Source organism: Gambusia affinis, linkage group LG19, assembly GCF_019740435.1.
Source record: "Gambusia affinis linkage group LG19, SWU_Gaff_1.0, whole genome shotgun sequence".
NCBI lineage: Eukaryota > Metazoa > Chordata > Actinopteri > Cyprinodontiformes > Poeciliidae > Gambusia > Gambusia affinis.
The window spans coordinates 23,323,053-23,350,050 of record NC_057886.1 but is presented as its reverse complement, the minus strand read 5'-3'; the positions used below and the strand labels follow the sequence as shown (position 1 = coordinate 23,350,050).

The window sequence follows — 26,998 nt, the reverse complement described above, 5'->3', positions numbered from 1 at the left end:
TCAAGACTGGAAACTATTTTACTCTCAGAAGTTTGGGAATGAAACTCTAAAAATGTGATAAAAGTGTTTATTTGGCTTAAGATAGTTTTTAAGTTGCTCCATGTTGCTGCTGTTGATGTGTTGGTGATAATTCCTCGTTGGTCCAGAGTGAGGAGCAGGAAAAGCTGAATGTGGGCAGATAGAAACAGATTTTGCTCGATGGCGATCCACCAGCTGTGGGAAGAAGGCGGTGGCGGCGCGCCGCTCCACCCAGGTGTCGCTGAGAGGAGGAGGAAGAGCGACATCATCATCATCACTTCTTTCACCTGACAGGATCTTCTCATTTCCCTGGAGTTCAGGCAGCAGCATCCTGCACTGAGGACTGAAGCACCGAGCGGTAAGTAAAAACAGCATGAAACTAACTCTGCTTCACTTATTTCTATAGTAAAGTTATGATTGTGCAAGCTAAAGAAATGCAGTAAAGGCAGCGGAAAGTTTATCTTCTATTAGATTTTTTAACTTTTGTTTAAAATGAATTAAAAAGCATTCAGTTTTTCTTGGTTAGAATCTTTATGGGAGTTAAAATCCACGTTAAAGATGCTGCATTAATTCTTGCTCGCTGTGCGGCTGCTGCCACACATGAGTACAACCTGACAGGTCACCATTTTGGTGTAAACGCCAAGCTTGGCTGGACTCAGGAGCCGCTGCACCTTATAAGGTGAAATGCCAGATAAATTTCTTCTCTGCATCCCAGTTGGGGCTACTAGGCTACCAGGAGCAGCAGGTTAGCCAAACATGGGCATCCCAGCATGGCAGCTCTGCTGTTTGACTATCTGTGTGCTGCTTTTCATGTTTTATTACCTGCTGTTCAATGGGAGGTCAGAGAAGCACTGTGACCTGCAGCTCAGGATAAGTGAGTAAGTAGCTGGATGCAAAGCAGGGGAAAAGTTCCCAGGTTGTTATCAGCAGCAGCAATAAGTGGGGCAGCTCGCTGAAACCAGGTGGATCTGTTGGCGTGCAGCAGGTCGGAGTCAGAAATGATGAGCTGAGGTTTTATTTAAGAGTTTTTCTGTGTTTAATCAGGTTTTATAAAGGCCTGTAGCTACAAGAAAAGCTTCAGAACTTTTGATGTTTACATCTTATTTTTATAAAATGTTTGTATCCCTGTATGAAAAATATCTAACTTCCCGTTGAATTATCTAATTTGAGTTTTTGGTGTCACTTTAATAACCTCTGTTATTTTCTTTGTTAAGCACTGGGCCTGTCGCAATAAGTCAATTAATCGCATGATAAATTAAAGTGAGCTCAATAATTTAAATTTCCATGATTTATTGTTTTTCCATTTCTACCATAAACTGGATGATAAAAGTCTCCAGTCTGCTTGTTTTTGAAGGACAATTTTGTTTACAGAGACTTTATAATTCATTTTATTTGTTGTTTCTGTTGTTTTGTTTTTTATTTTGGATATTTAAAATGTCTTCCAGTTCCAGTTAAATGTTTATTAGAATTTTAAGTTTATTGATTTTGAGAAAGAGCTCCTGCATTATTATGTCACTACCATTATATTATGTGGAAATTGTCTCAAAACAGCAATATTATTGTTTATCGCAATAAACAATAATATTCGTGACTGGCCTAAAAAGATTTATTATGGTACAAAAGTCTATAAAGCTGGTGGATAAAAAGATTCATTTTACTCAAAAGAACAGTCTTGAATTTTCTGTTTCCAGATTAATCCTTACAGTATTTTCTTATTCAGTAAATTAGAATATTATTGGAAGGTGAATTAACTTTAGCAGCTCATTAAACAGATTATATGGATTAATTCTGATTTTTCAAGCTTTACACTACAAAAACACAAAACAAGTATTTTTTTGTCTATTTTAATACATTTGAAATAAGACAAATTAACTTACAAATAATTTTTAGTAAGATATAGAAGCTTGTTTTAAGTTAATAATTCCTTAATATTGATGAGAAAGTGTTAGTTACATTAGCAGATTATTTCACTTATAACAAAACATTTTTCTCATGTTATAAATGAAGTAATCTACCAGAGGAACTGGTAGATTTTAATAAAAATTAAAGAATTATTTAGTTAAAACAATCTCTGATATCTTGCCTCTTTTAAGTTGATTTAGTCTTTTTTCAAAGAAAATATTTGCACTAGAAACTAGAAAAAATACTTGGTACAACATTGTGTTTTTGCAGTGTATAATGACTTTCTGCTCACAGAAATGAAAACACAACATTTTAGAGTGTAGAATTGTATCAGATCAATAAAAAAGTATATTTTAATACAGAAATGTGGACTTAAATCTGCATTATGTAACTTTAAAAAAAAAAAAGTGTTTTGTTTTTTTACATATTTGTTGAAACTGTCACCGTACCATGACTATTTGGTATGAAACTGAAAAATGTAGTTCTTCTGCCTTCTCCCAGTGCTAACTAGAAACAACCAATCAGAGCCAGGAGGCGGGTCTTAGAGCTGTCAATCACCTGCCCCCTCCTTTCTCTGTGTTACGCTGCAGTTGTGAATGCTAAAGCTAGTTAGCATAGCCACCGATGCTATCATCGAGGTGGGTCCTCGTTACACATTTAGTAGCGAGGTCATGAGATTGATTGACAGCACTAAGACGCTCCTCCAGGCTCTGATTGGTTGGAGCGATGCATTTCCTCTGACGGCAGCAGCAGCTCAGGGAGGAGGTGAAGGTGATCGATCTTTTTACAGATTATCTGTCTCATAACATAACTGTCATGACATAGTGACAGTTTTAACAAATATTGGAAAAAAAACACCATATTTTTTTTATAAAAGACACAAACTGGAGCTTTAATCAAAAGTAGAGCTGGGTTCCCAAAGTTGGATAAAAACCCAGCTGCACCATAAACCAACAAGAGAAGGGTCTTAATCAAACTATCATTTCCTTTCTTTAAGTTCTCAAATTTACTAAATGTGTTGATGTTTTACTCCTGTGACATCAGCAAGTCAAAGGTCAAGCAGTTAGAGGAAACATCAACCCCAACCACTGCTCTAGAAACCGACGCCAACCCCAACATCAGCTCCTCCACCTCTGAATCTCCAGAAAAGGCCGCCGCCCCTACCGACCCTGCCAACATGGCCGACCTCTCTACGGACGACAGCAAGTTCCTCTTCCTGGAAAACGACTTTCGTAACAGCGGCGTGGCCCAGGCCGACTGGGCGGCCAAGAAGATGGTGTGGGTCCCATCAGAGAGGGAGGGATTCGAACCTGCAAGCATCAAGGAGGAGAAGGGAGAACAGGTGCAGATTATTTACAGGATTATTTACCTCCTTGGCATTCCTCAGGGATCACTCCCTGTCTTTTTAGTTTGTCTATATGCTTACTCTTGACCAGGTTTTGAAGAACCTGATGATTATGCAGAAGATTTCAACTAGTAAAGCTGCCTTGCTGTTCTAATAGTCTGACCAGAATTGATCATTTCTAAATTTAAAGGTTTTGGGAGATATTCTGCGTGGAAAAACCTCTTTTGGTTTATAATTAATGTGGTTTCATTAAATAAAACCAACCATGTTTTTAGATGAACATTTGCACAACATTCAGTTCTTTAAATCTAGAGTAAAATTATAAAATCAGTCCTCCTTTTCTAAGCCCATCTGAATTATTGATAGATTATCTTCTGTTTTTGGTTCTTGTTTAGATTAATGTATAAAATTTACCAGATAAATTGTGAGGCACATGCAGCACTGTAAAAACACGTTTCAGTTAAAGTGTCTTAGATTACTTTAAATAAGACAAAACTAGCTTGCAAGTAGCTTTTCATCACAATATAGGAGATTATTTAATAAAATCAATTCCTTAATATTGATTAGAAAGAACTAGTTCCATTGGCAGATTATTTTACTTATAACAAAAACATTTTTTCCATGTTATAAGTGCAACAACATGCCAGCACTTTTCCCTCAATATAAAGAAATTATTTACTTAAACTGAGCACAAATATGTTGCTGAAAAGTTACTAGTAAGTTAGCTTTGTCTTATTTTAAGAGTACTAGGATATCGGCACTGAAACCAGACCAACAGTATTTTGTAATATTTTGTTTTTACTGTTTGATTAAACTTGCCACCTACTGATGAAACCAGGACAAAGTTTCACTGTGTGTGTTTTGTCCTGTCTCTCTCAGAACAGAGACGTCAGCAGAGTCTCTGTCTCTGAGTTTGAACTTTCTTCTCCGTGTCCTTCAGGTTCTGGTGGAGCTCTCCAACGGACAGAAGGTGACAGTGAACAAAGATGACATCCAGAAGATGAACCCACCCAAGTTCAGCAAGGTGGAGGACATGGCTGCGCTCACGTTCCTCAACGAAGCGTCCGTCCTGCACAACCTGAGAGAGAGATACTTCTCCAGCCTGATCTACGTGAGAAACGCCGCCATCTTATGTTTCAGTGTTTCATATTCAACCTATAGTTCCTACACACTGTATCAGGTGATACTGTAAAAGATTGATCTACACATTTTCCTTTTCAAATCTGTACTAATAGCATGCTAACGCTAATTTGGCTTAACAGTTTTCCTACGGCTAGTTTTCATGTTAGCATGCTAATGTTAGCCTACGTACCATTTTCCTCAGAAAACTGGATCTCAGATGTTGAAATTAACTTAAACGCAATTTAACCATCATTTTGTTTATACTTTAGAAATCAGTTAAATTGCTGAATGTTGTAACCAGGCTAGCTACTACTAGCATTACCAGCCGATTGCAAAGTACTTCTCTACATTGTTCGGATTCAAACACCACAGCTATTTTTTGAAGAATTTATTTATTTATTCTTGATCAACGTTTTGGATGACAACTTTCCACTTCTATTTTAGTGACAATATATTGAATTTGTAATACTCTTAAGTACAAATTTTGACGAGTCTACCCGTTTTTGTGTTTCTGCTCAAACCTCAGTCGGTCATGGAACATGGCCGCTTGTACTGCGCCGGGTTCAGATTCTGGTTCTGCTGGAGGTCTCTTCCTGTTAAAGGGGAGTTTTTCCTCTCTACTGTCCCCACATGCATGCTTGGTATAAGGGATTGCTGTAAAGTCAAGTGGTTGTTTCCTGTTGCTATGTCCAGCAGCGAAAGCTTCCAGTCAACGACTCGATCCAGTCTGCTGGGTTTCATTAGACTGAAAAGTTTTAACCTAATTTTAATAATAATAAACTGAGCTGATTGTGCTGTTAGTGCCTCAAGTCGACATTTGTTGTGAATAGACGCTGCATAAATAACAGAGTTAAATTAATGGCAGCCATATTGGATTTTTAGGTTTGGGTTGGTGCAGAATCTCAATTTTCTCTTAAATGCAACATCAACTGAGTTTTTTTGTTAATATTTCCATCTTGAAAATGATGTCATTACAGCTTTGTTAGCATGCTAAAGGTGATGTTAGCAATTGTTTACTTAAAAGCCCTTCTAGGCATCGCAAATTAGTCACCGCTATAAAAATATGTTTAGTGTTTATTGTTTATACTTATCAAATGAATAAATGAAAAGGTTAGCAATGGTAAAGTAACATCAGTGCTCACTTTAACATTCACAGTTTTTGGGTTAATCTTTTACTTCCAGAGCTGAACAGACCAAAACTTTATTAAAACTATAAATGTTAAAGTCACTAGAAACATTATAGCCATAAAAAGCAGTGAAGTTCAGTTTTAATCCAGGTTTAGGTCTCAAGGATTAGCTGCTATGTTTTCTTTCTGGACTGAGGATTTTCTGGCAGATTCAACAGCTAATGCTTTGATTTTCCTTTTCAGTTTTATAAAAATCCTGTAAAAATACAGTCAGACATCTGTAGGTCCTTGTTGGAGAACAAACAAGGTGAACAGAAACAGGAGTGATAATCCTGTTTTTATCCATCCTGTGTCAGTGATTAAAATGCTTTCCAGGTCATATTTAGACAAACAGGAGAATATTTTAACATAATGCAGGTAAAAAAGTGACTTTATTCTTGTTGTAAAGTAACTGTGGCCTCTTTCCTCCGCAGACGTACTCGGGTCTGTTCTGTGTGGTGGTGAATCCCTACAAAATGCTGCCAATATACTCAGAAAAGATTATCGAGATGTACAAGGGCAAGAAACGCCACGAGGTGCCGCCGCACATCTACTCCATCACAGACAACGCCTACAGGAACATGCTGCAGGGTGAGCCTTGACTCCAGAAACGTTTCTGTTTGAAATAATCTCCCTTTGTCCCAGTTATTGGAAAGTTTCTGTTCTATAATATTTTTCTGAATGTATTTATATTTATATACAATATTCTTACCAACGTTTGCTGGAATTTTGACCCATTCTTTTGACCAAGCACTTCAATTTTAGTTTCACCAGAACTCAAAACATGATGTTTATGTCTCTGTTGGAGTGATGGCTTCTTCATTGCTGCGTGGCATTTCAGGACATGTTGCTGCAGGACTCATTCTCACAGTTTGTTTTGCTCAAGCTAACATTGTAATAAAAAATAAAAAAAATTGTAAAAGCCACCGGAAAAGACCAAGTTTTGACGTGAAGTTGGTAAACTGGCATTGATATAAAAAGGTTACATTTCAGAGTTTAACAAGAAAAGTCAAATTGCAATATAGTTGAAGCTAAAACACAAACTGTTACAAAGTATTTCTTGACCAGTTTCTAGTGCAAATGTCTTAGTGCAGTTGATAATAGACAAAAGTAACTAAAAGTCACTTTTCAGCAAGATATAGGACCTTGTTTTAAGGCAATAATTCCTTATTATTGATTAAAAACTACTGGCTCCATTGTCAGATTATTTTACTTATAACAAGACATTTAGTTTTTTTTATGTTATAAATGGATTTAGTACTTTTTCATCAATATTAAGGAATTATTGATTCTAACCAACCTCCTATGTTTTTCTGAAAAGTTACCTATAAGTCAGATTTCTTATTTCAAATGTTTCAAGATATTTGCACTAGAAACTGCACAGAAACACTTGGTAAGATTTTTGATAATTTTGTCTGTAGGGGCTTCCGTACACCTGTGAATATGTAAAATCCAGATCTTCAGTGTTTTTATGTTTGTCTATGAACACTGGAGTTATTCCTGACAGAACATCTTCTAGCAGACGAGCTGAGCGTCCAGATGAGCGAGGGGACTGAAGCCTCGGAGCGTGCCGACCTCAAACTACCTCCCAACTTTCCATTCAGCCCCAGAACGGCCATACATGGACCAGTCGGCCCAGATCACAGCGACAGAACCACCTGCTAAATTTAGATCAGAACTAAAAGAGGTCCGCCTCAGATTTTAGCTAAACTTCACTGATTCCCTCTCTGTCTCTCCACAGATCGTGAGGATCAGTCGATTCTCTGCACGTGAGTCAAAACACGCCACAAACCGTCACTTTCAGGAGGAAAGGAAGAGCTTACCCTTTAATTTAAATGTTTTTTAATCCTGTGAGTCATGAAACTATATTTAGGGCTGTCCTAATAAGCAATAAATCAATTAGTCACATGATTTATCGTTTCTCTCGTTCTACCAAACACTGGATGGTAAAAGTCTTCAGTCTGGTGTTTTGTTTCAACTGGACCTTTTTTGAAGGACAATTTTGTTCCCAGAGACATAAATCATTTTATTTGTTGTTTCTGTTGTTTTGTTTATTTATTTTGGATATTTAAAATGTCGTCCAGTTCCAGTGTTGAATGTTTATTAGAATTTAAAGTTTATTGATCTTAGAGAATGTTTTATGTTGTTATCATTAAATTACTTTATAATGGTTTCAAAACAACATCATCATTTATCGCACAAACTTCCTCCAGAATTTATCATCCAACAAAATGTGTTCAGACAAAGCAAACATGTGCAAACTTGGAAAAGAAAGTTTTTGTTGTTTTTTTGTAAAAGAAATAAGGATGAACAAATAATCAGAGTTGTGCTGCTTCTTAAAAAGTTAAACGTTTTTCCAATTAGTGGCGAATCCGGAGCTGGCAAGACTGAAAACACCAAGAAAGTGATTCAGTACCTGGCTGTCGTCGCCTCGTCACACAAAGGCAAGAAAGACGTCAACCCTGTGAGTAGAAATAACCGAGGAAATGCTCAAAGAGAAAATTCATTTTAAAAATTTATTTTTTAAAAATTCATTCTGAAAGAATCTGCAATTCCTGTAGATTCTTTGAGTTTTATTTTGTTTTGTTTGTTTATAAAATTGTTTTTTGGTTTTAGATTTCATGTTCATTTATTTTCAGTTTTTTTTTCAGTTTTATAATATTTTTTCAGTTAAAATGTTTTTTTTCAATTTTTAATTTTTCAGTTCTTATTTTTTCAATTTTAAAATTATTTCTCAATTTCATATTTTTTGTTTTAAAATGGTTTGAATAAAATGGGAGGCTTTTTCCCAGTTCTCAAACTGTTTTTTAGTTTTAAGTTTTTATTTGATCAAACTTTATGGCCTTAATTTAGCTCCATAGATCCTGGCGTGGAGCTGGCCTGTTTTTCCCAGTATGTGTAGCAAAAACCAGGCGTGTTAGTTTAACTGTCATCTATAAATCACGATGCGTTTCATGTCCCAACATTTTCTGACTGAAATCCACCTTCAGGTTTTCTCCTTTGTTCTGTGAAAGCATGAATCCGTAATAAAGCATATATTTTACTGTATGACAGGAATCAGTTGCTGCCGCTGTTGCCAAGGTGAGAACAGACTGATGCTGTTTCCTTCCTCCTGCTGGGGCTTTTGGTTTCCTTCTGCATCCTTCTGAATGAGAAATAATGACAAAAACAAACGAGTTACAGCTCATAAATCCTCCATAATGATTACTGGAAGTTACACTCGGGTTTCCTGATTGAAAACTGATTGCTGCTGATCCCCGGCCTTTTCTGCTCGGCTGCTTCATAAGCTTAAAAAATAGTCCTTCAGTTTTAATGACTTGTTTTTATGATTCTTCCAGCAGCAGCAGTCAGGATCTCTGGCCTATGTGAGTAAAAATCCAGTTTCATTCATTTCTGTGGTTCGTTTAAGGAACAACAGTATTCATTAAATAATGTCCTACCTGTTTCTGGCCTGCAGGGGGAGCTAGAAAAGCAGCTGCTGCAGGCTAATCCCATCCTGGAGGCTTTTGGAAACGCCAAGACCATCAAGAACGACAACTCCTCCAGATTTGTGCGTTTTGCTCAACATTCAATCTTAGTTCTTATTATTTTGTTCATTTTTACCCATTTAACAAACACTCACAGTCAGACCACCCAGCTTTAAAAAAAATACAGGAAAATCAGAAAAGTAATTGTTCTTTACTGTTGTGTGCATTAATAACATTTTAGATCTATTTGTAACTTAGGAACGTAATAAAAGAAAAACAGACTTGAGTTGCTTTGACAGAAACAAAAATCCTCTCCTGCACCATTTGATGTAAAACTATCTGAACATTTCTATAGGCTGTAGTTATTTATATTTATTCACTGATTGATTAATTTTGAATTAAATAAAAATAACAGCTGATCTGTGCAGAGCATTATAAGCAAGCTAAGTCTTAAAAACAAAAAACAGCTCTCACTACTGTGTGTGGTAAACAGCGCCACTAGGCGCCCCCTGGTGGTCCACCAGTTTTAGAAAGAGCTTTAAAATGAAAGCTACACAAAGCACCACAAACCTGACACTCAGGCGAAAAACGAAAACTAAATTCCACTTGTTGTCCTGATAAATAAACCCTAGCAGTCCCAGAGATGGACTCTGAGTTTGCTTCACCTTAAGAGAAATTAAAGAACCAGAGTGAAGAGTCACATGGCTGCTGTCCTTCCACAGGGGAAATTCATCAAACTAAACTTTGACGTGACCGGCTTCCTTGTTGGGGCGAACATTGACACCTGTATCCTTATCCAGCAAAGGTTTTCCGCCTTCCTTTTCCTAAATCAGCTGCTGTAAAGATTTCCTGCTTAACTCAAACAATCTGAACAGACCTGCTGGAGAAGTCGCGCTGCATTCGTCAGGCCAACACGGAGAGAGCCTTCCACATCTTCTACTACATGGTGGCTGGAGCGAAAGACAAGATGAGGGGTGAGAGTTTAGAGAAAATAGCAACTTTTAGGACTTGAAGGAAACTTTCTACTGCTCTTCAGATCAGTACTACAGTGTTTGTCTGGATGATAACTGTGTGAGTTTGTGTTGTTGCAGAGGAGCTGCTGCTGGAGGGCTTCAACGGCTACCGTTTCCTGGTAGCGGGACACGTGGAGGTTCCCGGTCAGCAGGATGACGAGCTCTTTGACGAGACTCTGGAAGCGATGGAGATCATGGGCTTCACAGAGGAGGAGAGATTAGGTACTAAAAAGGATGGTTGGATGGATGGATGGATGGATGGATGGATGGATGGATGGATGGATGGATGGATGGATGGATGGATGGATGGATGGTTGGATGATGGATGATGGATGGATGGATGGATGGATGGATGATGGATGGATGGATGGATGGATGATGGATGGATGGATGATTGGTTGGTTGTATGGATGGATGGATGATGGATGGATGGATGGATGGTTGGATGGATGGATGGATGATGGATGGATGGATGGATGGTTGGATGGTTGGATGGATGATGGATGATGGATGGATGGATGGATGGATGGATGGATGGATGGATGGATGGTTGGATGGATGGTTGGATGGATGATGGATGATGGATGGATGGATGGATGGTTGGATGGATGGTTGGATGGATGGATGATGGATGGATGGATGGATGGTTGGATGGATGGTTGGATGGATGATGGATGATGGATGGATGGATGGATGGTTGGATGGATGGATGGATGATGGATGGATGGATGGATGGTTGGATGGATGGATGGTTGGATGGATGGATGGATGGATGGATGATGGATGGATGAGGGATGGATGAGGGATGGATGGATGGATGGATGGCTTTGATGTTTGCCTGTTTCAGTTTTATGGGAAACGCTGAGAAGGAGAGGAACAGTCAGGCCACATGCCCTGTGGGGTCCTTGTTGGAGGAACAAACAAGGTGAGGACAGAAACAGGAGCTGATAATCCTGTTTTTTTCCATCCTGTGTCAGTGATTAAAATGACTTTCCAGGTCATCCTGACGCCCAGAACAGGAGAATATTTTAACCATAAGGCAGGTACCAAAAGTGACTTTTATTCTTGTTGTAAAGTAACTGTGGCCTCTTTCCTCAGAGACGACTCCGGGTCTGTTCTGTGTGGTGGTGAATCTGCTACAAAATGCTGCCAAATACTCAGAAAGATTATCGAGATGTACAAGGGCAAGAACGCCACGAGGTGCCGCAGCAAGACATCTACTCCATCACAGACCAACGGTGAGTGAAAGTGTTGAATTGAGGTAAGAGGTGTGGCCAGCAGGATCTTATTCAAATTTAAAGTGACAAGACGCTGTAAAACAACTCGAAATAGGCAGAACTGACTAGATTAAAATCTCATTTTCTAAGATTTATTTTCTGAAGAAAATGTGATCAACATGTTTTATTTAGAAAATGGACCTACCCTAACCCTATTCAAGGTAGAACAATAGGCCTGTTCTTCTAAACTTTCTTAAAATTATGCACCATCTGTAGGCTGATTTTGCAGTGGAGGCTCTGGCCAAGGCCATGTATGATCGCTTGTTCCGCTGGATCCTCGCCAGAGTCAACAAGACGCTGGACAAGAGCAAGAGACAGTCGTCCTCCTTCCTGGGAATCCTGGACATCGCTGGCTTTGAGATCTTCGAGGTGAATCCCCCCTGAAGAACTTCCTTTGGTCAGTTGGTTTCACTGAGTTTCCGTCTGTTTTCTGACCTGCAAAGTCTTTCCTCCTGTAGGACAACTCTTTCGAGCAACTCTGCATCAACTACACCAACGAGCGTCTGCAGCAGCTCTTCAACCACACCATGTTCATCCTGGAGCAGGAGGAGTACAAGAGGGAGGGCATCGAGTGGAACTTCATCGACTTCGGCCTGGACCTGCAGCCCTGCATCGAGCTCATCGAGAGGCCGGTGAGCCCTCCTGCAAGCATGGGGGTCAAAATGACCCCTGCGGTTAAAATTACCCCTGCGGCTAAAATGACCCCTGCAGTCAAAACGACCCCTGCGGTTAAAATGACCTCTGGGGCCAAAAGACCCTGCAGTATTCTGCAGGTTTTCACCTTCCTTGTGGTTTTCCAGAACAATCCCCCTGGTATCCTGGCGCTGCTGGATGAGGAGTGCTGGTTCCCGAAAGCCACGGATCAGTCGTTCGTGGACAAACTACTGAACACCCACACAGGTCACGTGAAGTTCTCCAAACCCAAACAACACAAGGATAAGCTGATGTTCTCGGTGCTTCACTACGCTGGAAAGGTAACTGAAACAGCCTCAGATGGAAATTTTCTTTAGATTTAGTTAATTTGTAATCTAAGGTGTCAAAATGACGGATGACCTTCAGATTCTTCTGTCACCGTTTAAAAAATCCGGTCAAAGATGGAAAGTATTTTGTTTATGCAACCTCTGAGTGGGATTAGGAAATACTGCCACCTGCAGGTGGAAGTTAGCATCACATAAACTCAATGTTTCTGACCATTCTAGCAACAAAAAAAAATTGTGGGAATCTGCTGATTTTTCATGATTTCATCAATTTTTTTATTCTTGTAGTTACGACTTAATTCTAGTAATATTATTTATTTTCAAAATGAAAACATTTCTTTTCCTAGCCTGGCACTAACACTCTGTCATACTGACATTGGTGAGAAAGCAGCAGAAGTTTAAGGAAAACTCTCAGAACGTTTGGCCAACTATTCATAAAGACAACTTTAAAAGATCACAAGGAATTATACCAAATTATTTAGAAACAAGAGCTCAGAACCACTTTTGAGAAGGACTCTCAGGGAGGTTTTCTGTTTTCTTTCTCCCTCCAGGTGGATTACAACGCAGCCAACTGGCTGACTAAGAACATGGATCCTCTGAATGACAACGTGACGGCTCTGCTCAACAACTCCTCCAGCGCCTTCATCCAGGACCTCTGGAAAGACGGTCAGTCCTCCGATCGCACACATTCAGACACCTCTAGACGCTCTCCGTTACCACGGTAACACCGCTCTGCATCGTCGCCCTGCAGTGGACCGAGTGGTGGGCCTGGACACCATCACCAAGATGTCAGAGAGTTCTGTTCCCAGTTCTACCAAGTCCAAGAAGGGGATGTTTCGTACGGTGGGTCAGCTGTACAAGGAGTCTCTGGGGAAGCTGATGACCACGCTGCACAACACGCAGCCCAACTTCGTCCGCTGCATCATCCCCAACCACGAGAAGAGGGTGAGCGCCGCTTTTCTCTGCCGCTGGCTGCAAACGGCCGGTGCAGCCTTTCTGTGGTCTCACTGGCTGCTGCTCTGCAGGCCGGCAAGATGGACGCCCACCTGGTTCTGGAGCAGCTCAGGTGTAACGGCGTGCTGGAGGGCATTCGGATCTGCAGGCAGGGATTTCCAAACCGCATCGTTTTCCAGGAGTTCAGACAGAGGTGACGGAGTATTTCCAGAAATTTGAGCCGATATATTGTTCCAGTAATTATTGCGATAAATGATAATATTGTTATTTTAAGAACATTTTCAACTAATATAATAATGGCTTATTAATGCAAGTATATCCACTCAAAGATTTTAAAAAACTAATACTTGAACTGGAAAACATTTTAAAAATGCAAAATAAACAAAACGATTAAAATGTTTTCTCTGCTTGATGCTGATGAGTTGATCTTTATTAAACAACCAAAATCTTCTCCACGACTACAGGATTTGTCTTTCCTCATTTAAGAAATGAGAAGCTCCTTGCGGCGCCAGCTGAGGTTTAAAACCCTCAGTTAAGTTCAGGTGGTGACTGTTGTTTTTGGCCAGGCAGTTTGTGGTCGTAAATGTCCTCACCTGTGTGCAGGTATGAGATTCTGGCTGCCAACGCCATCCCCAAGGGCTTCATGGATGGAAAGCAGGCCTGCTGTCTGATGGTGAGCTTTTATTTTGAAATCTGTCATTGAAACGAGTGTAAAGAACAAGATCTTAGCTATCCTCTAGATATGAGCATAAATCAATTTAATCAATTAGTCAGGTTTTTGATTTTTGAAGATTGAAGTTAAATTAAAATCTGATCTTTTATTTTGAATCCACATCGCCCTCCGTTCCTCAGGTGAAGCACCTGGATCTGGACCCGAACCTGTACCGCATCGGTCAGAGTAAAATGTTCTTCAGGACGGGAGTTCTGGCTCAGCTGGAGGAAGAGCGAGACCTCAAGCTGACCGTCGTCATCATCGCCTTCCAGGCGCAAGCACGAGGCTTTCTGGGGCGAAAGTGAGAGGAGCCATTTCAGGGAATCTGGGCTGAAGTGGTTTATGAACTGATGGGTGATGATTTGTTGTTTTCAGAGCGTTTAGTAAACGTCAGCAGCAGCTAACGGCCATGAAGGTCATCCAGAGGAACTGCGCTTGCTACCTCAAACTGAAGAACTGGCAGTGGTGGAGGCTGTTCACCAAGGTCCGAACTGGATGTTAGGCTTGATCGAAAACCTACATGCATCCTGACCTTTAACCTTAACCAGATCAATGTGTGAACCAGGTGAAGCCGTTGCTGCAGGTGACCAGACAGGAAGAGGAAATGGGCCAAAAGGAGGAGGAGCTGAAGGCGGTGCGCGAGGTGGCGGCTAAGACTGAAGCTGAGCTGAAGGAAATCTCCCAGAAACACACCCAGGTGAGTCATTTACCCATTTTATCAGGAGAAGCAATTAGGAATGAAACAGTTAATTGTGATTAACTGATTATTAGCATAATCATCGCATAAAGTAGTAATTAAGTAATCATTAATTAGAGTATACAGACTCTAGAAATGATCATTTCCTGAATAAGCAACACACTCAGAGCAGTAATTAAACCAAAACTGAACAAAAATATAAACATTTTGCATTTAAGATGAAACAGTTTTGTTGTCTGTAAATTTGTCTAACCTGAACTCTGGTGCTAATTTTAGCTTCACCTGGTTCAAATTCTACAAAAAACTCTCCTATTAAAAACACTTTTTGCATCCAGTTATTAATATAAAAAACTATTAATAGATCAGCAGATGATACGTTTTTAGCTTCAGATGTATATTTGCTACAAATGATCAAATGTTCATTAAAGGAATGCTGTTGTTGCATTTTAGGCAATAAAATGTTTATTTTCGTTTTTTTAAAAGAAATTTAATTATTTGCACCGTTTAATGGATTTCTAATATTGTATAAAAAGGCTCAAGTGGTGAATAAAAAGTTTTCAGAAAGTGCCAATTTTTTTGTTTGATTAGATGTCAGAATAACCGATTAATCGTCAGAATAACCGATTAATCGTCAGAATAATCTATTTCTAAAATACAGCTGCCTTAGTCTTTTTTTAATCCATATCCAAGAATCATTGACTTTAAAAAGTTCTGCATCTAAGTTACTTGTAAGTTAGTTTTGATTAAATGAAAACTCTGGAGAACATGGTCATTTTTCTCTGATTAATCAATTAATTGTCAAAATAACCGATTACTAAAACAATCGTTAGTTGCAGCCCTGGAAGCAGTGACGTAGTTAAAGATGGAGGCTTGTGGTTGCAGCTGGCTGAGGAGCGAGCGCAGCTGGAGCTGAAGCTGCAGGCCGAGGCGGAGCTGTACGCCGAGGCGGAGGAGATGCGCGGACGTCTGGAGGCCAAGAAGCAGGAGCTGGAGGAGGTGCTGCACGAGATGGAGGCGCGGCTGGAGGAGGAGGAGGAACGCAGCGTCACCCTGCAGCAGGAGAAGAAGGACATGGAGCAGCAGCTGCAGGTTCTCCTGACTGTATTCAGCTCAGTAAAACAATGAAAAAAGGTTTCAAACTGGTTGCTACGGCAACTCCTGACAGTTATTGAACAATATTAACAATGGAAACAAATGTTTTAATGCAAGAATCATGCGAAATAGATTCAACTCAATTCAGTTGTAGTCAGTTCAGTTTGGCTTTTTTTTTATTTCCTTTCAATGTAGTTCAGTTCAATTCAGTTCAGTTCAGTTCAGTTCAGTTCAGTTCAGTTCACCACCAGTCCTTGATCCAGTTCATTCTGTTCGACTTGATTCTGTTCAAGTTTTTTCAGCTCAGATAAATTCAGTTCACTCAAATCAGTTCAGTTCAGTTCAGTTCTTTCTATTCAGTTGATCTCAGTTTAACTTAGTTTGGTTTAAATCGGTTCAGTTTCATTAAACTGAATCCTTCTATAACCTTTGTCTCAGTTCAGATTAAGTCAAATCAATTTATCTCAGTTCAGTTTCATTTAATTCTGTTTAATACAGTGCAGTTAAATGTCCAGTTAATTTATTCACATATTGATATTTATGTGTATTTTACGCTTAAGCTGTTTGAAAATTACAAAAATAAAGTACATATATGTCCTTTTTGACTACTTTAAAAAGAGACACTGATGAGGTTAAAACTGGGATTTAGGATCGATCTGGTGTTATTAGACTAACTGGTGTAATTTTGTGACTTTCAGCTGATGGAGGCGCACATCGCAGAGCAGGAAGACGCTCAGCAGAAGCTCCAGCTGGAGAAAACGGCGGTGGAGGGGAAAGTGAAGAAGATGGAGGAGGACATCATGCTAATGGAGGATCAGAACAACAAGCTGCAGAAGGTAACAGAACAGAAGATTTTTTAAAAACCTGCAGTTTCAGGATGTTTTCTTTCTGACTTCCTGTCGTTGTTTTCAGGAGCGAAAGCTTCTGGAGGAGCGCTTGGCTGATATGAGCTCCAACCTGGCAGAGGAGGAGGAGAAGTCAAAGAATCTGACCAAACTCAAGGCCAAACACGAGTCCATGATGTCCGACCTGGAAGGTGAGGCAGCACTGATTATTGATCATTGATTATTATTCCTTGTCATTATTTTTGTCATGCTTTTCAGCTTGCAGCTCCTCCCAGAGGGTTGGAAGAATCCTGAAAAGCTCACATCAAAATGTGCAGCTTGATTTTCAGTAGTTTTCTAAAACGTTTGGTGGTGAAATGTAAAAAAATCAGTAAAACAAATTTGATAGAGTTAATGGAGTCCCATATTCTCAAGGAAGAACAAAATAATCCTGAATAATTTCCACCTGCTGATGGCTTTAAGTCCCAATCCAAAAAGTAAGTTCCCTAAAAAAGGTAGAAGAACGGTGGGATCACAAAAACCAGTCAAAGCGATGAACTGTTTGTTTTTACCTGTTATGTTGCCCCATACCAACCACTTTATGTTTCTGAAACCATCACACCTCAGAAACGCAACAGATCCACCTAAAATCAGTCTCACACAGTGGAAACTGTGGTAACCAGTAAATCAGCAAACCTGAAACTTTCCCATGTAGCAGTTTGATCTTTATTTACATAATTTAGCCTGAAGAAACACAAATGCCCAGTGGTGATTCTTTCTGCTTTTTGTCTCCAGTTCGTATGAAAAAGGAGGAGAAGGCTCGTCAGGATGTGGAGAAGGCAAAGAAGAAGGTGGATGCAGAGCTGGCCGACCTGCAGGAGCAATACGCCGACCTGCAGGCGCAGCTGGCCGAGCTACGAGCTCAGTTAGCGGCTAAAGAGGAGGAGCTCCAGGCTACACAGACCCGGTGAGCCCAAAACCAGTATCAGTATCAATACTGATAATCAGTACTGCACCGTACGTCCACACTGATGAATCATTTCTCTGTTCACAGTTTGGAGGAGGAGAGCACCCAGCGCGCAACGCTGGTTAAGAAAGTTCGTGAGTTGGAAGCGTTGCTGTCGGAGCTGCAGGAGGATCTGGAGGCGGAGAGGGCGGCGCGGGGGAAGGCGGAGGCCGCAAGACGGGACCTCGGAGAGGAGCTGAATGCACTGCGCTCCGAGCTGGAGGACAGCTTGGATACCACCGCTGCTCAACAGGAGCTACGGTCTGTGAAAACCCACACATCCCATAATAACCCAGGCTACACTCACCAACAGAGTCCTGATTTACTGAGTTTGTTTGTATCCAATAAAAATGTAACAACTCTTTTTCTGAGATAACTTAAGTAAACCGTAGTATCATCTGCATAGAGGGTAATTTGCGTGCCAGTTTTTCCCATTCTTGTTCCCGTTTCTTCCTCATGGTGTCATTTTATGTTTCATGTTGTTAGAGCAAAACGAGAGCAGGAAGTTGCAACGCTGAAGAAAGCTATGGAAGACGAGGGGCGGAGCCACGAGGCCCAGGTCCAGGAACTCCGTCAGAAACACAGTCAGGCTGTGGAGGAGCTGACCGAGCAGCTGGAACAAGCCAAAAGGGTCGGATCACGTCACAAAATTAACTTCAACTTTTTATCCCATGAAGTTTCACTCATTGGCTCTGTCTCCTTCCTTCCAGGTGAGGGCCAGTCTGGAGAAAGCCAAACAAGCCCTGGAGAAAGAGTCGGCAGACTTGAGCTCCGAGTTGAGATCCCTCGCCAGCTCAAAGCAAGACGTGGAGCACAAGAAGAAGAAGGTGGAGGCTCAGCTGAACGATTTAAACTCCCGGTTCAACGAAAGTGAGCGGCAGAGGAATGAGATCGGGGAGCGAGTATCAAAGCTGAATGTGAGTCAAAAATCTACGTTTTACAAAATGCTCCTGTCTGTATGACGGAACTATGGAAATATCTCCAGGTTACGCTTGGTATCGAAGCACATTTCAGCAACAGGTCGTTAATGAACTGTGGTGCTAAACTACTCAGCGATTTATACATTAACAGTATTTTAAAGTCTACTCTCTCAGTGGAAAGACTGTAGAACTGGGTACTGTTCTCCATCTTCCTGGTTTTAGTCAGAACACCAGCAGCAGCGTTCTGGATCTGATTGATTTTTTTAGGGAGACTTGTTGCAGTAATCAATGCGACCAAAGACAAATGCAAGGATGGATTTCTCTTGCTCTTTTGGGACATTAGTCATTAAGCCCTGGAAATGTTCTTCAGGTGATAGAAGCTTGACTTTGTAACTGTCTTTATGTGACTCTGAATGTTCAGGTCAGAGTTCAGCTGTGTGTTGACTCTAGATTGGTTCTGTTTAGGTCCAAAGATAAAAACTTCAGTTTCTGTTCAGCTGGAGGACATAATGGCACATCCACATGTAGAGCTGTGTATCATCTGCGTAGCTGTGGAAGCTAATCTTACTACGTCTTATAACCTGTGCCAGTGGGAACATGTACATATTAATTATGAGGGGTCCTAGGAACGAACCGTGCTCATTTACAAATAAATAAAATACATTTACACGCTCATGATGCTCTTGTTTATACAGCTGGGCGTACTTTAAGGTTTATTATTATTTTTACTTTGAGGTTTTTGTACTATAAAAAAGAGTTCTGCTCTGTTAGATGGAGCTGGAAAGCGTGACCAGCCTGCTGAACGAAGCTGAGGGGAAGAACATCAAGCTGAGTAAAGACGTCTCCAGTCTGTCCTCTCAGCTCCAGGACGCCCAGGTGAAACACTCACCTGACCATGTAAACACAGCTGGTCCTAAACCACTGACTCCTCACTTTGAGATGTATCTCCCCACCTCCCCTCCCTCCAGGAGCTCCTGTCTGAAGAAACCCGTCAGAAGCTGAATCTGTCTGGACGGCTGCGTCAGATGGAGGAGGACAGGAACGGCCTGATGGAGCAGCTGGAGGAGGAGACGGAGGCCAAACGAGCCGTAGAAAGACAGGCGTCCAGCCTCAACATGCAGGTCAGCAACACAAACTAACATTCCTGTCCAGAAAAAGGAGAGCAGCAGAAATATCCGACACTAACAATCAGGTTTGGTTTGTTATGAATCTGGATATGTGGGAAAACAGAAACATTTTTAGTATTTTGGGCTTTTATCCCCACAAAACTCTGTTTAATATCAATAAAAGAGACTTTTAATAAAAACTCAGACCAAAGTGGAGATTTCAGAAAACTGTAATCATGTTTGTGTTCATATTCGGTAAAACAGACTTACTGTCTGCGACAGATAATTCACCAATATATCATAAAAACATGCTTCACATGATTCCCAATTTATGTCTGTTGCTTTAATAACTTTTTATTCTAATATGCTCAAATTATATATCAACCTGGCGCCAAGTTGAAAAGGTACCAATTATTTAACTTATAAGATGGAAAAACGTTTTGTTATGTGTGACGTAATCCGCTGGTGGAAATCAATATTAAATAATTATTTTCTTAAAATAAGCTCTATTTACTTACAGAGTTAACAGAGTTACTTTAAGTGAATTGTGTCTTATTTCAAGTTTACTAAGATATTTTCTCAGGAATCCAGACAAAAATACTTGGTGAGATTTTGTGTTTTTGCAGTGAAAGACGATTAACAAACTATTGGTCTAATGGGAGATAAACATTTATGCATCCAGGTTTTTTTCATCTTTTTATGTATATTTTTAGTTTTTCAGTTGAGTTTCGTATCTATGTGTCACATTAAAGGTAGAAAAATGTTTTAGAAAATGTCATTACTGAATTTTTATGTTTTTTCCAACAGTGGACGTCTGAGATCCACTGGATTCCAGAAACTACATTAAACAAAGTTCACATTGTTATGCTTTCAATCTGATGTTTTCTGGCTAAATATTTATGCCACAGTCAGAAATTCAGGGCTCCTTTATGACAAAAGCAGATTTTTGTTCCCAACCTGCTTTTCTTAACTCTCCTGACTGTTTTCCAGCTGTCTGACCACAGGAAGAAGCTGGAGGAGATGTCGGCGACGGTGGAGCTGCTGGAGGAGGGGAAGAAGCGGCTGCAGCGCGACCTGGAGGCCGCGCACGGCGAGTACGAGGAGAAGGCGGCGGCCTTCGACAAGCTGGAGAAGAGCCGCGGCCGGCTGCAGCAGGAGCTGGAGGACGTCCTGATGGACCTGGACGCCCAGCGGCAGCTCGTCTCCAACCTGGAGAAGAAGCAGAAGAAGTTTGATCAGGTCAGAGGTCAAATTCTACAATCCTACCAGACCTTCAGTCCAGCTACATGAGACTGGGCCAGAAATATTACATGATGTTTTAAAGAAACAAGACGAAAAGAAAACTTAGCACATACAAGAAAAAAGTTACATTACTATGGGAATAAAGTAATAAATGTATATTTTTATATTGCCATAATAAAGTATTAAAAGTAATAAAATAATAAAGTAAAAATAAAACTTTATTCTATGTGTTTGTTCTCATAAAACTACAACTGTATCCTCATATTATTTTGACTCATATGAGAATAATGTACAAGAATAAAGTCAAAATAATATAGAATAAAGAAATAGAATTACAAGACTAATGTTGTATTATTAATTTATTCTTGTTTTATTTCAACTCGTACAAAAATAAAATTATAATATATATAGTATTTTATTCTAATATTATTTAAACTTGTAAAGTTATAATATTACGTCATATTATGACTTTCTCCTCTTCGTTTTATTTTAAAGTATTTCTCTTAGTCTGGTCCTAACTCTCCATCAGGTTACCAGTTTATTATTTCCATCAGTGCATTCTGCCGCCGCCGGCCCTTTAAGGATCTTCCTGACCTTGAATTGACCTGAAATGAAGTGATTTTGATTTTCTCTGAGAACGTCCCGACGTCCTGCAGTGAAACCAGAAAGCTGTTGTTGTCGTGGGTCTGTGCTGTCCTGCAGATGCTGGCCGAGGAGCGGTCGGTGTCGGCCCGCTTTGCGGAGGAGCGCGACCGGGCGGAGGCGGAGGCGAGGGAGAAGGAGACCCGGGTTCTGGCCCTGACCCGGGCGCTGGAGGAGAAGCAGGCCGTCCTGGAGGAGGCTGAGAAGGCCGCCAAGGCCCTGCGGGCCGACATGGAGGACCTCATCAGCTCCAAGGACGACGCGGGGAAGAGCGTAAGACGGAAACCAGCAAGAAACCTCGACCCGGGTGAAGCGGGTGGAGCTGACCTCTGACCCTCCGCCAGGTTCACGAGCTGGAGAAGGCCAAGCGCGGGCTGGAGGCCTTCCTGGAGGAGATGAGGACGCAGATGGAGGAGCTGGAAGACGAGCTGCAGGTGGCGGAGGACGCCAAGCTGCGTCTGGAGGTCAACAGCCAGGCGCTGCGGGCGCAGCATGAGCGCGAGCTGCAGGCCCGAGACGAGATGGGCGAGGAGAAGAGGAAGCAGCTCCTCCGTCAGGTCGGAGCATCCAGCATGACATTTTATTCATCTGCATTTTAACTTACAGCTAACATGATTAATCAAATTAGTCATCATTAATCTAAACTAGTTATCAATTAAACTGGAATATACAGATTTTAAAAATGACCAGTTGCTGAAAAAAGGGCAGTAGTTAAGACAAAACTTCACAAAAATATGCACTTTTTGAATTTAATATAAAAAAAACTTATTTGTCTTTAATTTTGTTCCACCAAGGATTTTAACTTTCACCTTTTAAAAAAATCTCAGTTTAAGCACCTTTTGCTATACATTTATTAATCAAAAGCATAACTACAGATTAGTAGACAATATTTTTCTTTTGCTAGAAAATATTAGTTACAATAAATAAATTACATTTTAAGTTATAACTAATATTTTCTTGATGATTAATCATATTAATTATGATTAATCGATTGTTGAAATAATCACCATACGTCATTTTTTAAAATTATTTTATTTGAATGTGATTAATTATTATTTTATTATATTACTTTTAATTTATATATAGGTACATGTAACATTTTAAATGCTATATTTAACACTATGTTTCCCCAATAAAAATTATTTTTTATTTAATTTAATTTTTTTACTGAACATTTGTAGTTTTCTCTTCTGATCTTTTTCTCTGTGGAAAATATTTCTTCCTCATCTTCAGTTCAAACTGGCTGATGAATATAATGTTGGGTTAAAGAAGAACATGAATTTTGTTGTGATTTCACCTGTTCAGGTGCGGGAGCTGGAGGCGGAGCTTGAGGAGGAGAGGAAGCAGCGAGGTCAGGCGTCCGGCGCCAGGAAGAAGCTTGAAGGTGAGCTGAAGGACATGGAGGAACATCTGGACGCCACCAGCAGGGGGCGTGACGAGGCGCAGAAGCAGCTCCGCAAAGTCCAGGTCTGCAGCCGCCGCTCGCTTCTGCACAAGAACACGGATTCACTCGTTCATTCAGTGATGATGATGATGATGGCCGCTCTGCTCTCAGGGGCAGATGAAGGACCTCCAGAGGGAGCTGGACGACTCCAGAGCCGCCCACAAGGAGGCGCTGTCCTCGGCCAGGGAGTCGGAGCGCAGAGCCAAGATGGCGGAGGCAGAAATCCTGCAGCTGCATGAGGTCCAGAAATTCACCAGAAGCAGCTTTCTGTTTAAACCAGTTTCCGTTAAACCGGTTTCAGTTTAAACCTGTTTCCGTTAAACTGGTTTCCGTTAAACCGGTTTCAGTTTAAACCGGTTTCCGTTAAACTGGTTTCTGTTAAACCGGTTTCTGTTAAACTGGTTTCTGTTTCAACCGGTTTCTATTAAACTGGTTTCTGTGGACGAGTTTCTGACGTTTTCTCCTGGTCCGTCCAGCTGCTGGCCGCGGCAGAGAGAGGCAGGAAGCAGGCGGAGGCGGAGAGGGACGAGCTGTCTGAGGGGCTGGCCAGCAGCTCATCTGGGAGGTCAGTTTGTGCCTCTATGGAGCTCAATTGGTGCCAAAATATTTGCTAGAAAAGTAACATTCTAATCTATTGCGTTTCTAAATTCTAATAAATTTAGATTACCATGATGGTTCATGATAAACTAAATGATGTCATGGTGGAGCCTGTTGGCCCAGGGCCCCTACTAGGCCAGGACCGCCCTTGGTCATTCTCACCTGTACGTGTCACTTCCTGTCCCTCTCAGGTCGATGCAGTCAGACGAAAAGCGCCGCCTGGAGACGAAGCTGTGTCAGCTGGAGGAGGAGCTGGAGGAGGAGCAGGCCAACATGGAGAACCTGGCGGAGCGTCTGAGGAAGAGCCAGCAGCTGGTAGCACCGCCGCCGCTCCCTCCACTGTCAGGTGACGCAGGCGCCGCTTGACCTGCCGGTTTGGGTTTTCCAGGTGGAGCAGCTGGGGACGGAGCTGGCGGCGGAGAGGACGTCGTCTCAGAGCAGAGAGGGAAGCCGGCAGCAGCTGGAGAGGCAGAACCGGGAGCTGAAGGCCAAACTGCAGGAGGCGGAGAGCCAGAGCCGCTCCAGGCTGAAGGCCGCTAGCGCCGCCCTGGAGGCTAAGCTGAGAGAGGCCGAGGAGCAGCTGGAGGCCGAGAGCAGGTAGCGCCGGGGTCAAAAGGTCACATACACGAAGGAACAAGATGGAGGCAAAGTTAGCTGCAGGCTGGATGTTTGTGGTTGATCTGCTCTCACTCAATAAACATCTAAACCAAACAGTGTCGAAAAACAAATACAAACTTAGATTTTTGTTTTCATTTTTAAAACTGTTGTTCTCATTAATTTTTATTTTTTGGTTTCTAATTATTTAAAATAAAAAACGTGTTTTTCAGTTAATTTTATTTTTCAGTTTTAACATTTTTACATTTGATATTTTTCTCCTTCAATCGTTTTTCAATTTTAAAATTATTTGTCAATTTTAAATTTTTTGTAAAAAAAAAATATTTATCAGTTAAAATTATTTTTTAGATTAAAAATATTTTTTAGTTTTAAAATATAGTTTTCAAATATTTTTTTCTGCATTTTATTTTAGTTTTAAAATTATTTTACATTTTTTTTATTTCATATGAAAGACAAACTGTCAACTGTATACCCCCCAATTCTAAATAAGATACAAAAAAGATATGGCCCCAATTGAGCTCCATACAGGAGCAGCAGAGTCGAAGTTAAACTGTAAAATATGAACAAGGTGATGCGAACATCCAACCTGAAACTAACTTCGCAGCGCTGTGAAAACTTCCAGGGAGCGTCAGACCGCCGCCAAGAACCTGCGGCAGAAGGAGAAGAAGCTGAAGGACCTGAGCGTCCAGATCGAGGACGAGAGGAAACAGGCGCAGCAATACAAAGACCAGGTAACCATGGCGATCCTCAGAGCCCCGCCTGTCCCCGGTCCGATCCCGGTTTCACCTCGGTTTGACCCCGGTCCGTCCCGCTTCAGATGGAGAAGAGCGGCGTCCGGGTGAAGCAGCTGAAGCTCCAGCTGGAGGAGGCGGAGGAGGAGGCGCAGCGCGTGGCGGCCGCCCGCAGGAAGCTGCAGCGTGAGCTGGACGAGGCAGGCGAGGCCAACGACGCCCTCAGCAGGGAGGTGGCGGCGCTCAGGAGCAAACTGAGGTACAAGGTCACCCACAAGGTCACAGCCAACTAACAGTCTGACGTGTTGCCTGATAACCAGAGGCGACCCCAAGTGGGGGCCAGAGAGGGCCATGACCCCCAGAAAATCACTTCCAATTATTTCATGACAGGAGCCATGAAAATTAATAAATACAGTGAAATAACTACAAGTATCTATAAAAATACATTTTATTGTTTTGATTCTTTAAAAAGGAAGATTTAATTATTTACATGTCATAATTTCATGATGTATTTATTGATGTATTTAATTATTGAATGTATTTATCTTGTGAATAATGTATTTTAATGTTTTTAATTAATTAATACATAAATATATTTTATGGTATATTTATTTAATTTTGTCATCACTAACCGTCCATGATAATATTAATTCTATATTTTTGGCTGGTCTGCCCACTGACAATTTTCTAGGGCCGCCCCTGCTAATAACTCTTCATGTTATTAGCAGGGGCTAATAACATGAGCCCTGTTTAAATAACTGGTATTTAAACAGTTATTTCTGTTTAAATACCAGAATATTGAGAATTTAGTTTTTAAATTCAAAGTTTTAACACATTTCCTAAAAATTAAACAAACAAACAAGAGAAAAGAAACTAAACACAAATTTAGTCGAGTCAAATGAAATATCTTCAGCACATTTTCAGATGAATATTTGTACAGATTAATGTTTTTGTTTTGTCTCTTAAAGGGTTTGAATTTTGATCATTTCAGATAATTTGTGAATAAAATTTTCATTTTCCGCCTCTCACGTCTTGCTGCTCCTGTTTCTCTGCTTCCTTCAGACATTACTGATCTCTCCTTAAACCTGGAAACAAAAAGAGCATTAACTTCCTCCCCTTCTCTCTGCTTCAGTTTCTACGGGGCGCTTTAACCTTTCTCTTCCTGTGCTTCATCTTCTTCTCTCTTCCTGCTGATGTGCGGGGCGCCCCTCAGGCGTGGTGGAGGGGATCCGACGTTCAGCGCTTCTCGGATCAGCGGCGGCGGTGGGATCAGGAGCGCCGTGGGTCTGAGCGGTGGCGCGACCCGGCGGGTCAAAGAAAACTCTCTGGATCTGCAGGAAGAGGAACCTCCCTCTCCGTCTCCTCCCACATGCTCCCCGGATGAACGCAATGAGGCGTACCCCTGCTGCCCTGACGAGTGAAACGACCCCACGCCTCATTTATTATTAAAACATATTTATACACTTTTCATTTCAAGATAATGTGGATAATGTGTCAGCGCTGGAGTTTAGAAAATAGAAATTATTCTAACCGGAGTTAAAAATTTGTGACGCAAAAAGATTATTTGAAATATGCCATAATCTATTTATAGCTTGATAAAGAAAGCAAATTAAGATATTTTCTGATTATGAATTATCTAAATTTATTGGAAATAAACACATTTTAAAGTGTTATAGTGGAGCTGAGTGTGTTTTTGTTTTGCAGTAATGGGGATGTAATTGTTCTGCCAGCAGAGGGCGCAATTGGTAGAACTTAACCAGAATTTAATAAACCTCAACTTATAATTTTGATAAGTGGTTTCTATTAAGTTTTTGGGCCATACAATAATAAAAGAGTACATGAGATGCTGATTTTTATAAAAAGTTATGGGGGAGGAAAAAAATTTATCTCATATTTTATTCTAAATTACCTCAATTTAATTTAAATGGCAACTTTCTCTACTAAATCTACTTTGAAAGATCTTAAAGAGAATGGAGACTAAAATAAAAAAGATGAGATGTTTCTGTCAGGCATGAGTTTTATTGCTTTTCTCAGAAACGTCATAAGCAGCAGTGAGGGTAAAAAACAAAACATCACATTCATCCTGTGTTAGTAAACATACAGCAGAATAAAACAATTTCTTCAGTGAA

The 26,998-nt window shown here is 40.8% G+C and overlaps 1 protein-coding gene across 1 annotated transcript; it reads left to right on the top strand.

Moving 5' to 3' along the window:
• On the top strand, positions 1-26,438 carry LOC122822008 (myosin-11-like). Its single transcript, XM_044100327.1, has 43 exons — positions 1-376; positions 2,965-3,262; positions 4,206-4,376; positions 5,988-6,144; positions 7,295-7,322; positions 7,918-8,017; positions 8,608-8,634; positions 8,892-8,918; positions 9,011-9,103; positions 9,743-9,806; positions 9,896-9,994; positions 10,112-10,255; positions 11,132-11,271; positions 11,527-11,679; positions 11,769-11,942; positions 12,111-12,284; positions 12,839-12,953; positions 13,039-13,232; positions 13,313-13,434; positions 13,845-13,914; positions 14,094-14,254; positions 14,329-14,437; positions 14,519-14,650; positions 15,533-15,739; positions 16,441-16,578; positions 16,655-16,778; positions 17,362-17,533; positions 17,621-17,833; positions 18,059-18,203; positions 18,283-18,489; positions 19,264-19,368; positions 19,461-19,613; positions 20,589-20,837; positions 21,543-21,755; positions 21,827-22,039; positions 22,788-22,949; positions 23,038-23,166; positions 23,403-23,491; positions 23,715-23,838; positions 23,912-24,120; positions 24,761-24,869; positions 24,956-25,128; positions 26,083-26,438. Exons 2-43 carry the CDS (start codon positions 3,098-3,100, stop codon positions 26,288-26,290), a joined length of 5,961 nt encoding a protein of 1,986 aa, XP_043956262.1. The 5' UTR covers positions 1-376; positions 2,965-3,097; the 3' UTR covers positions 26,291-26,438.
• The last annotated feature ends 560 nt before the right edge of the window (positions 26,439-26,998 follow it).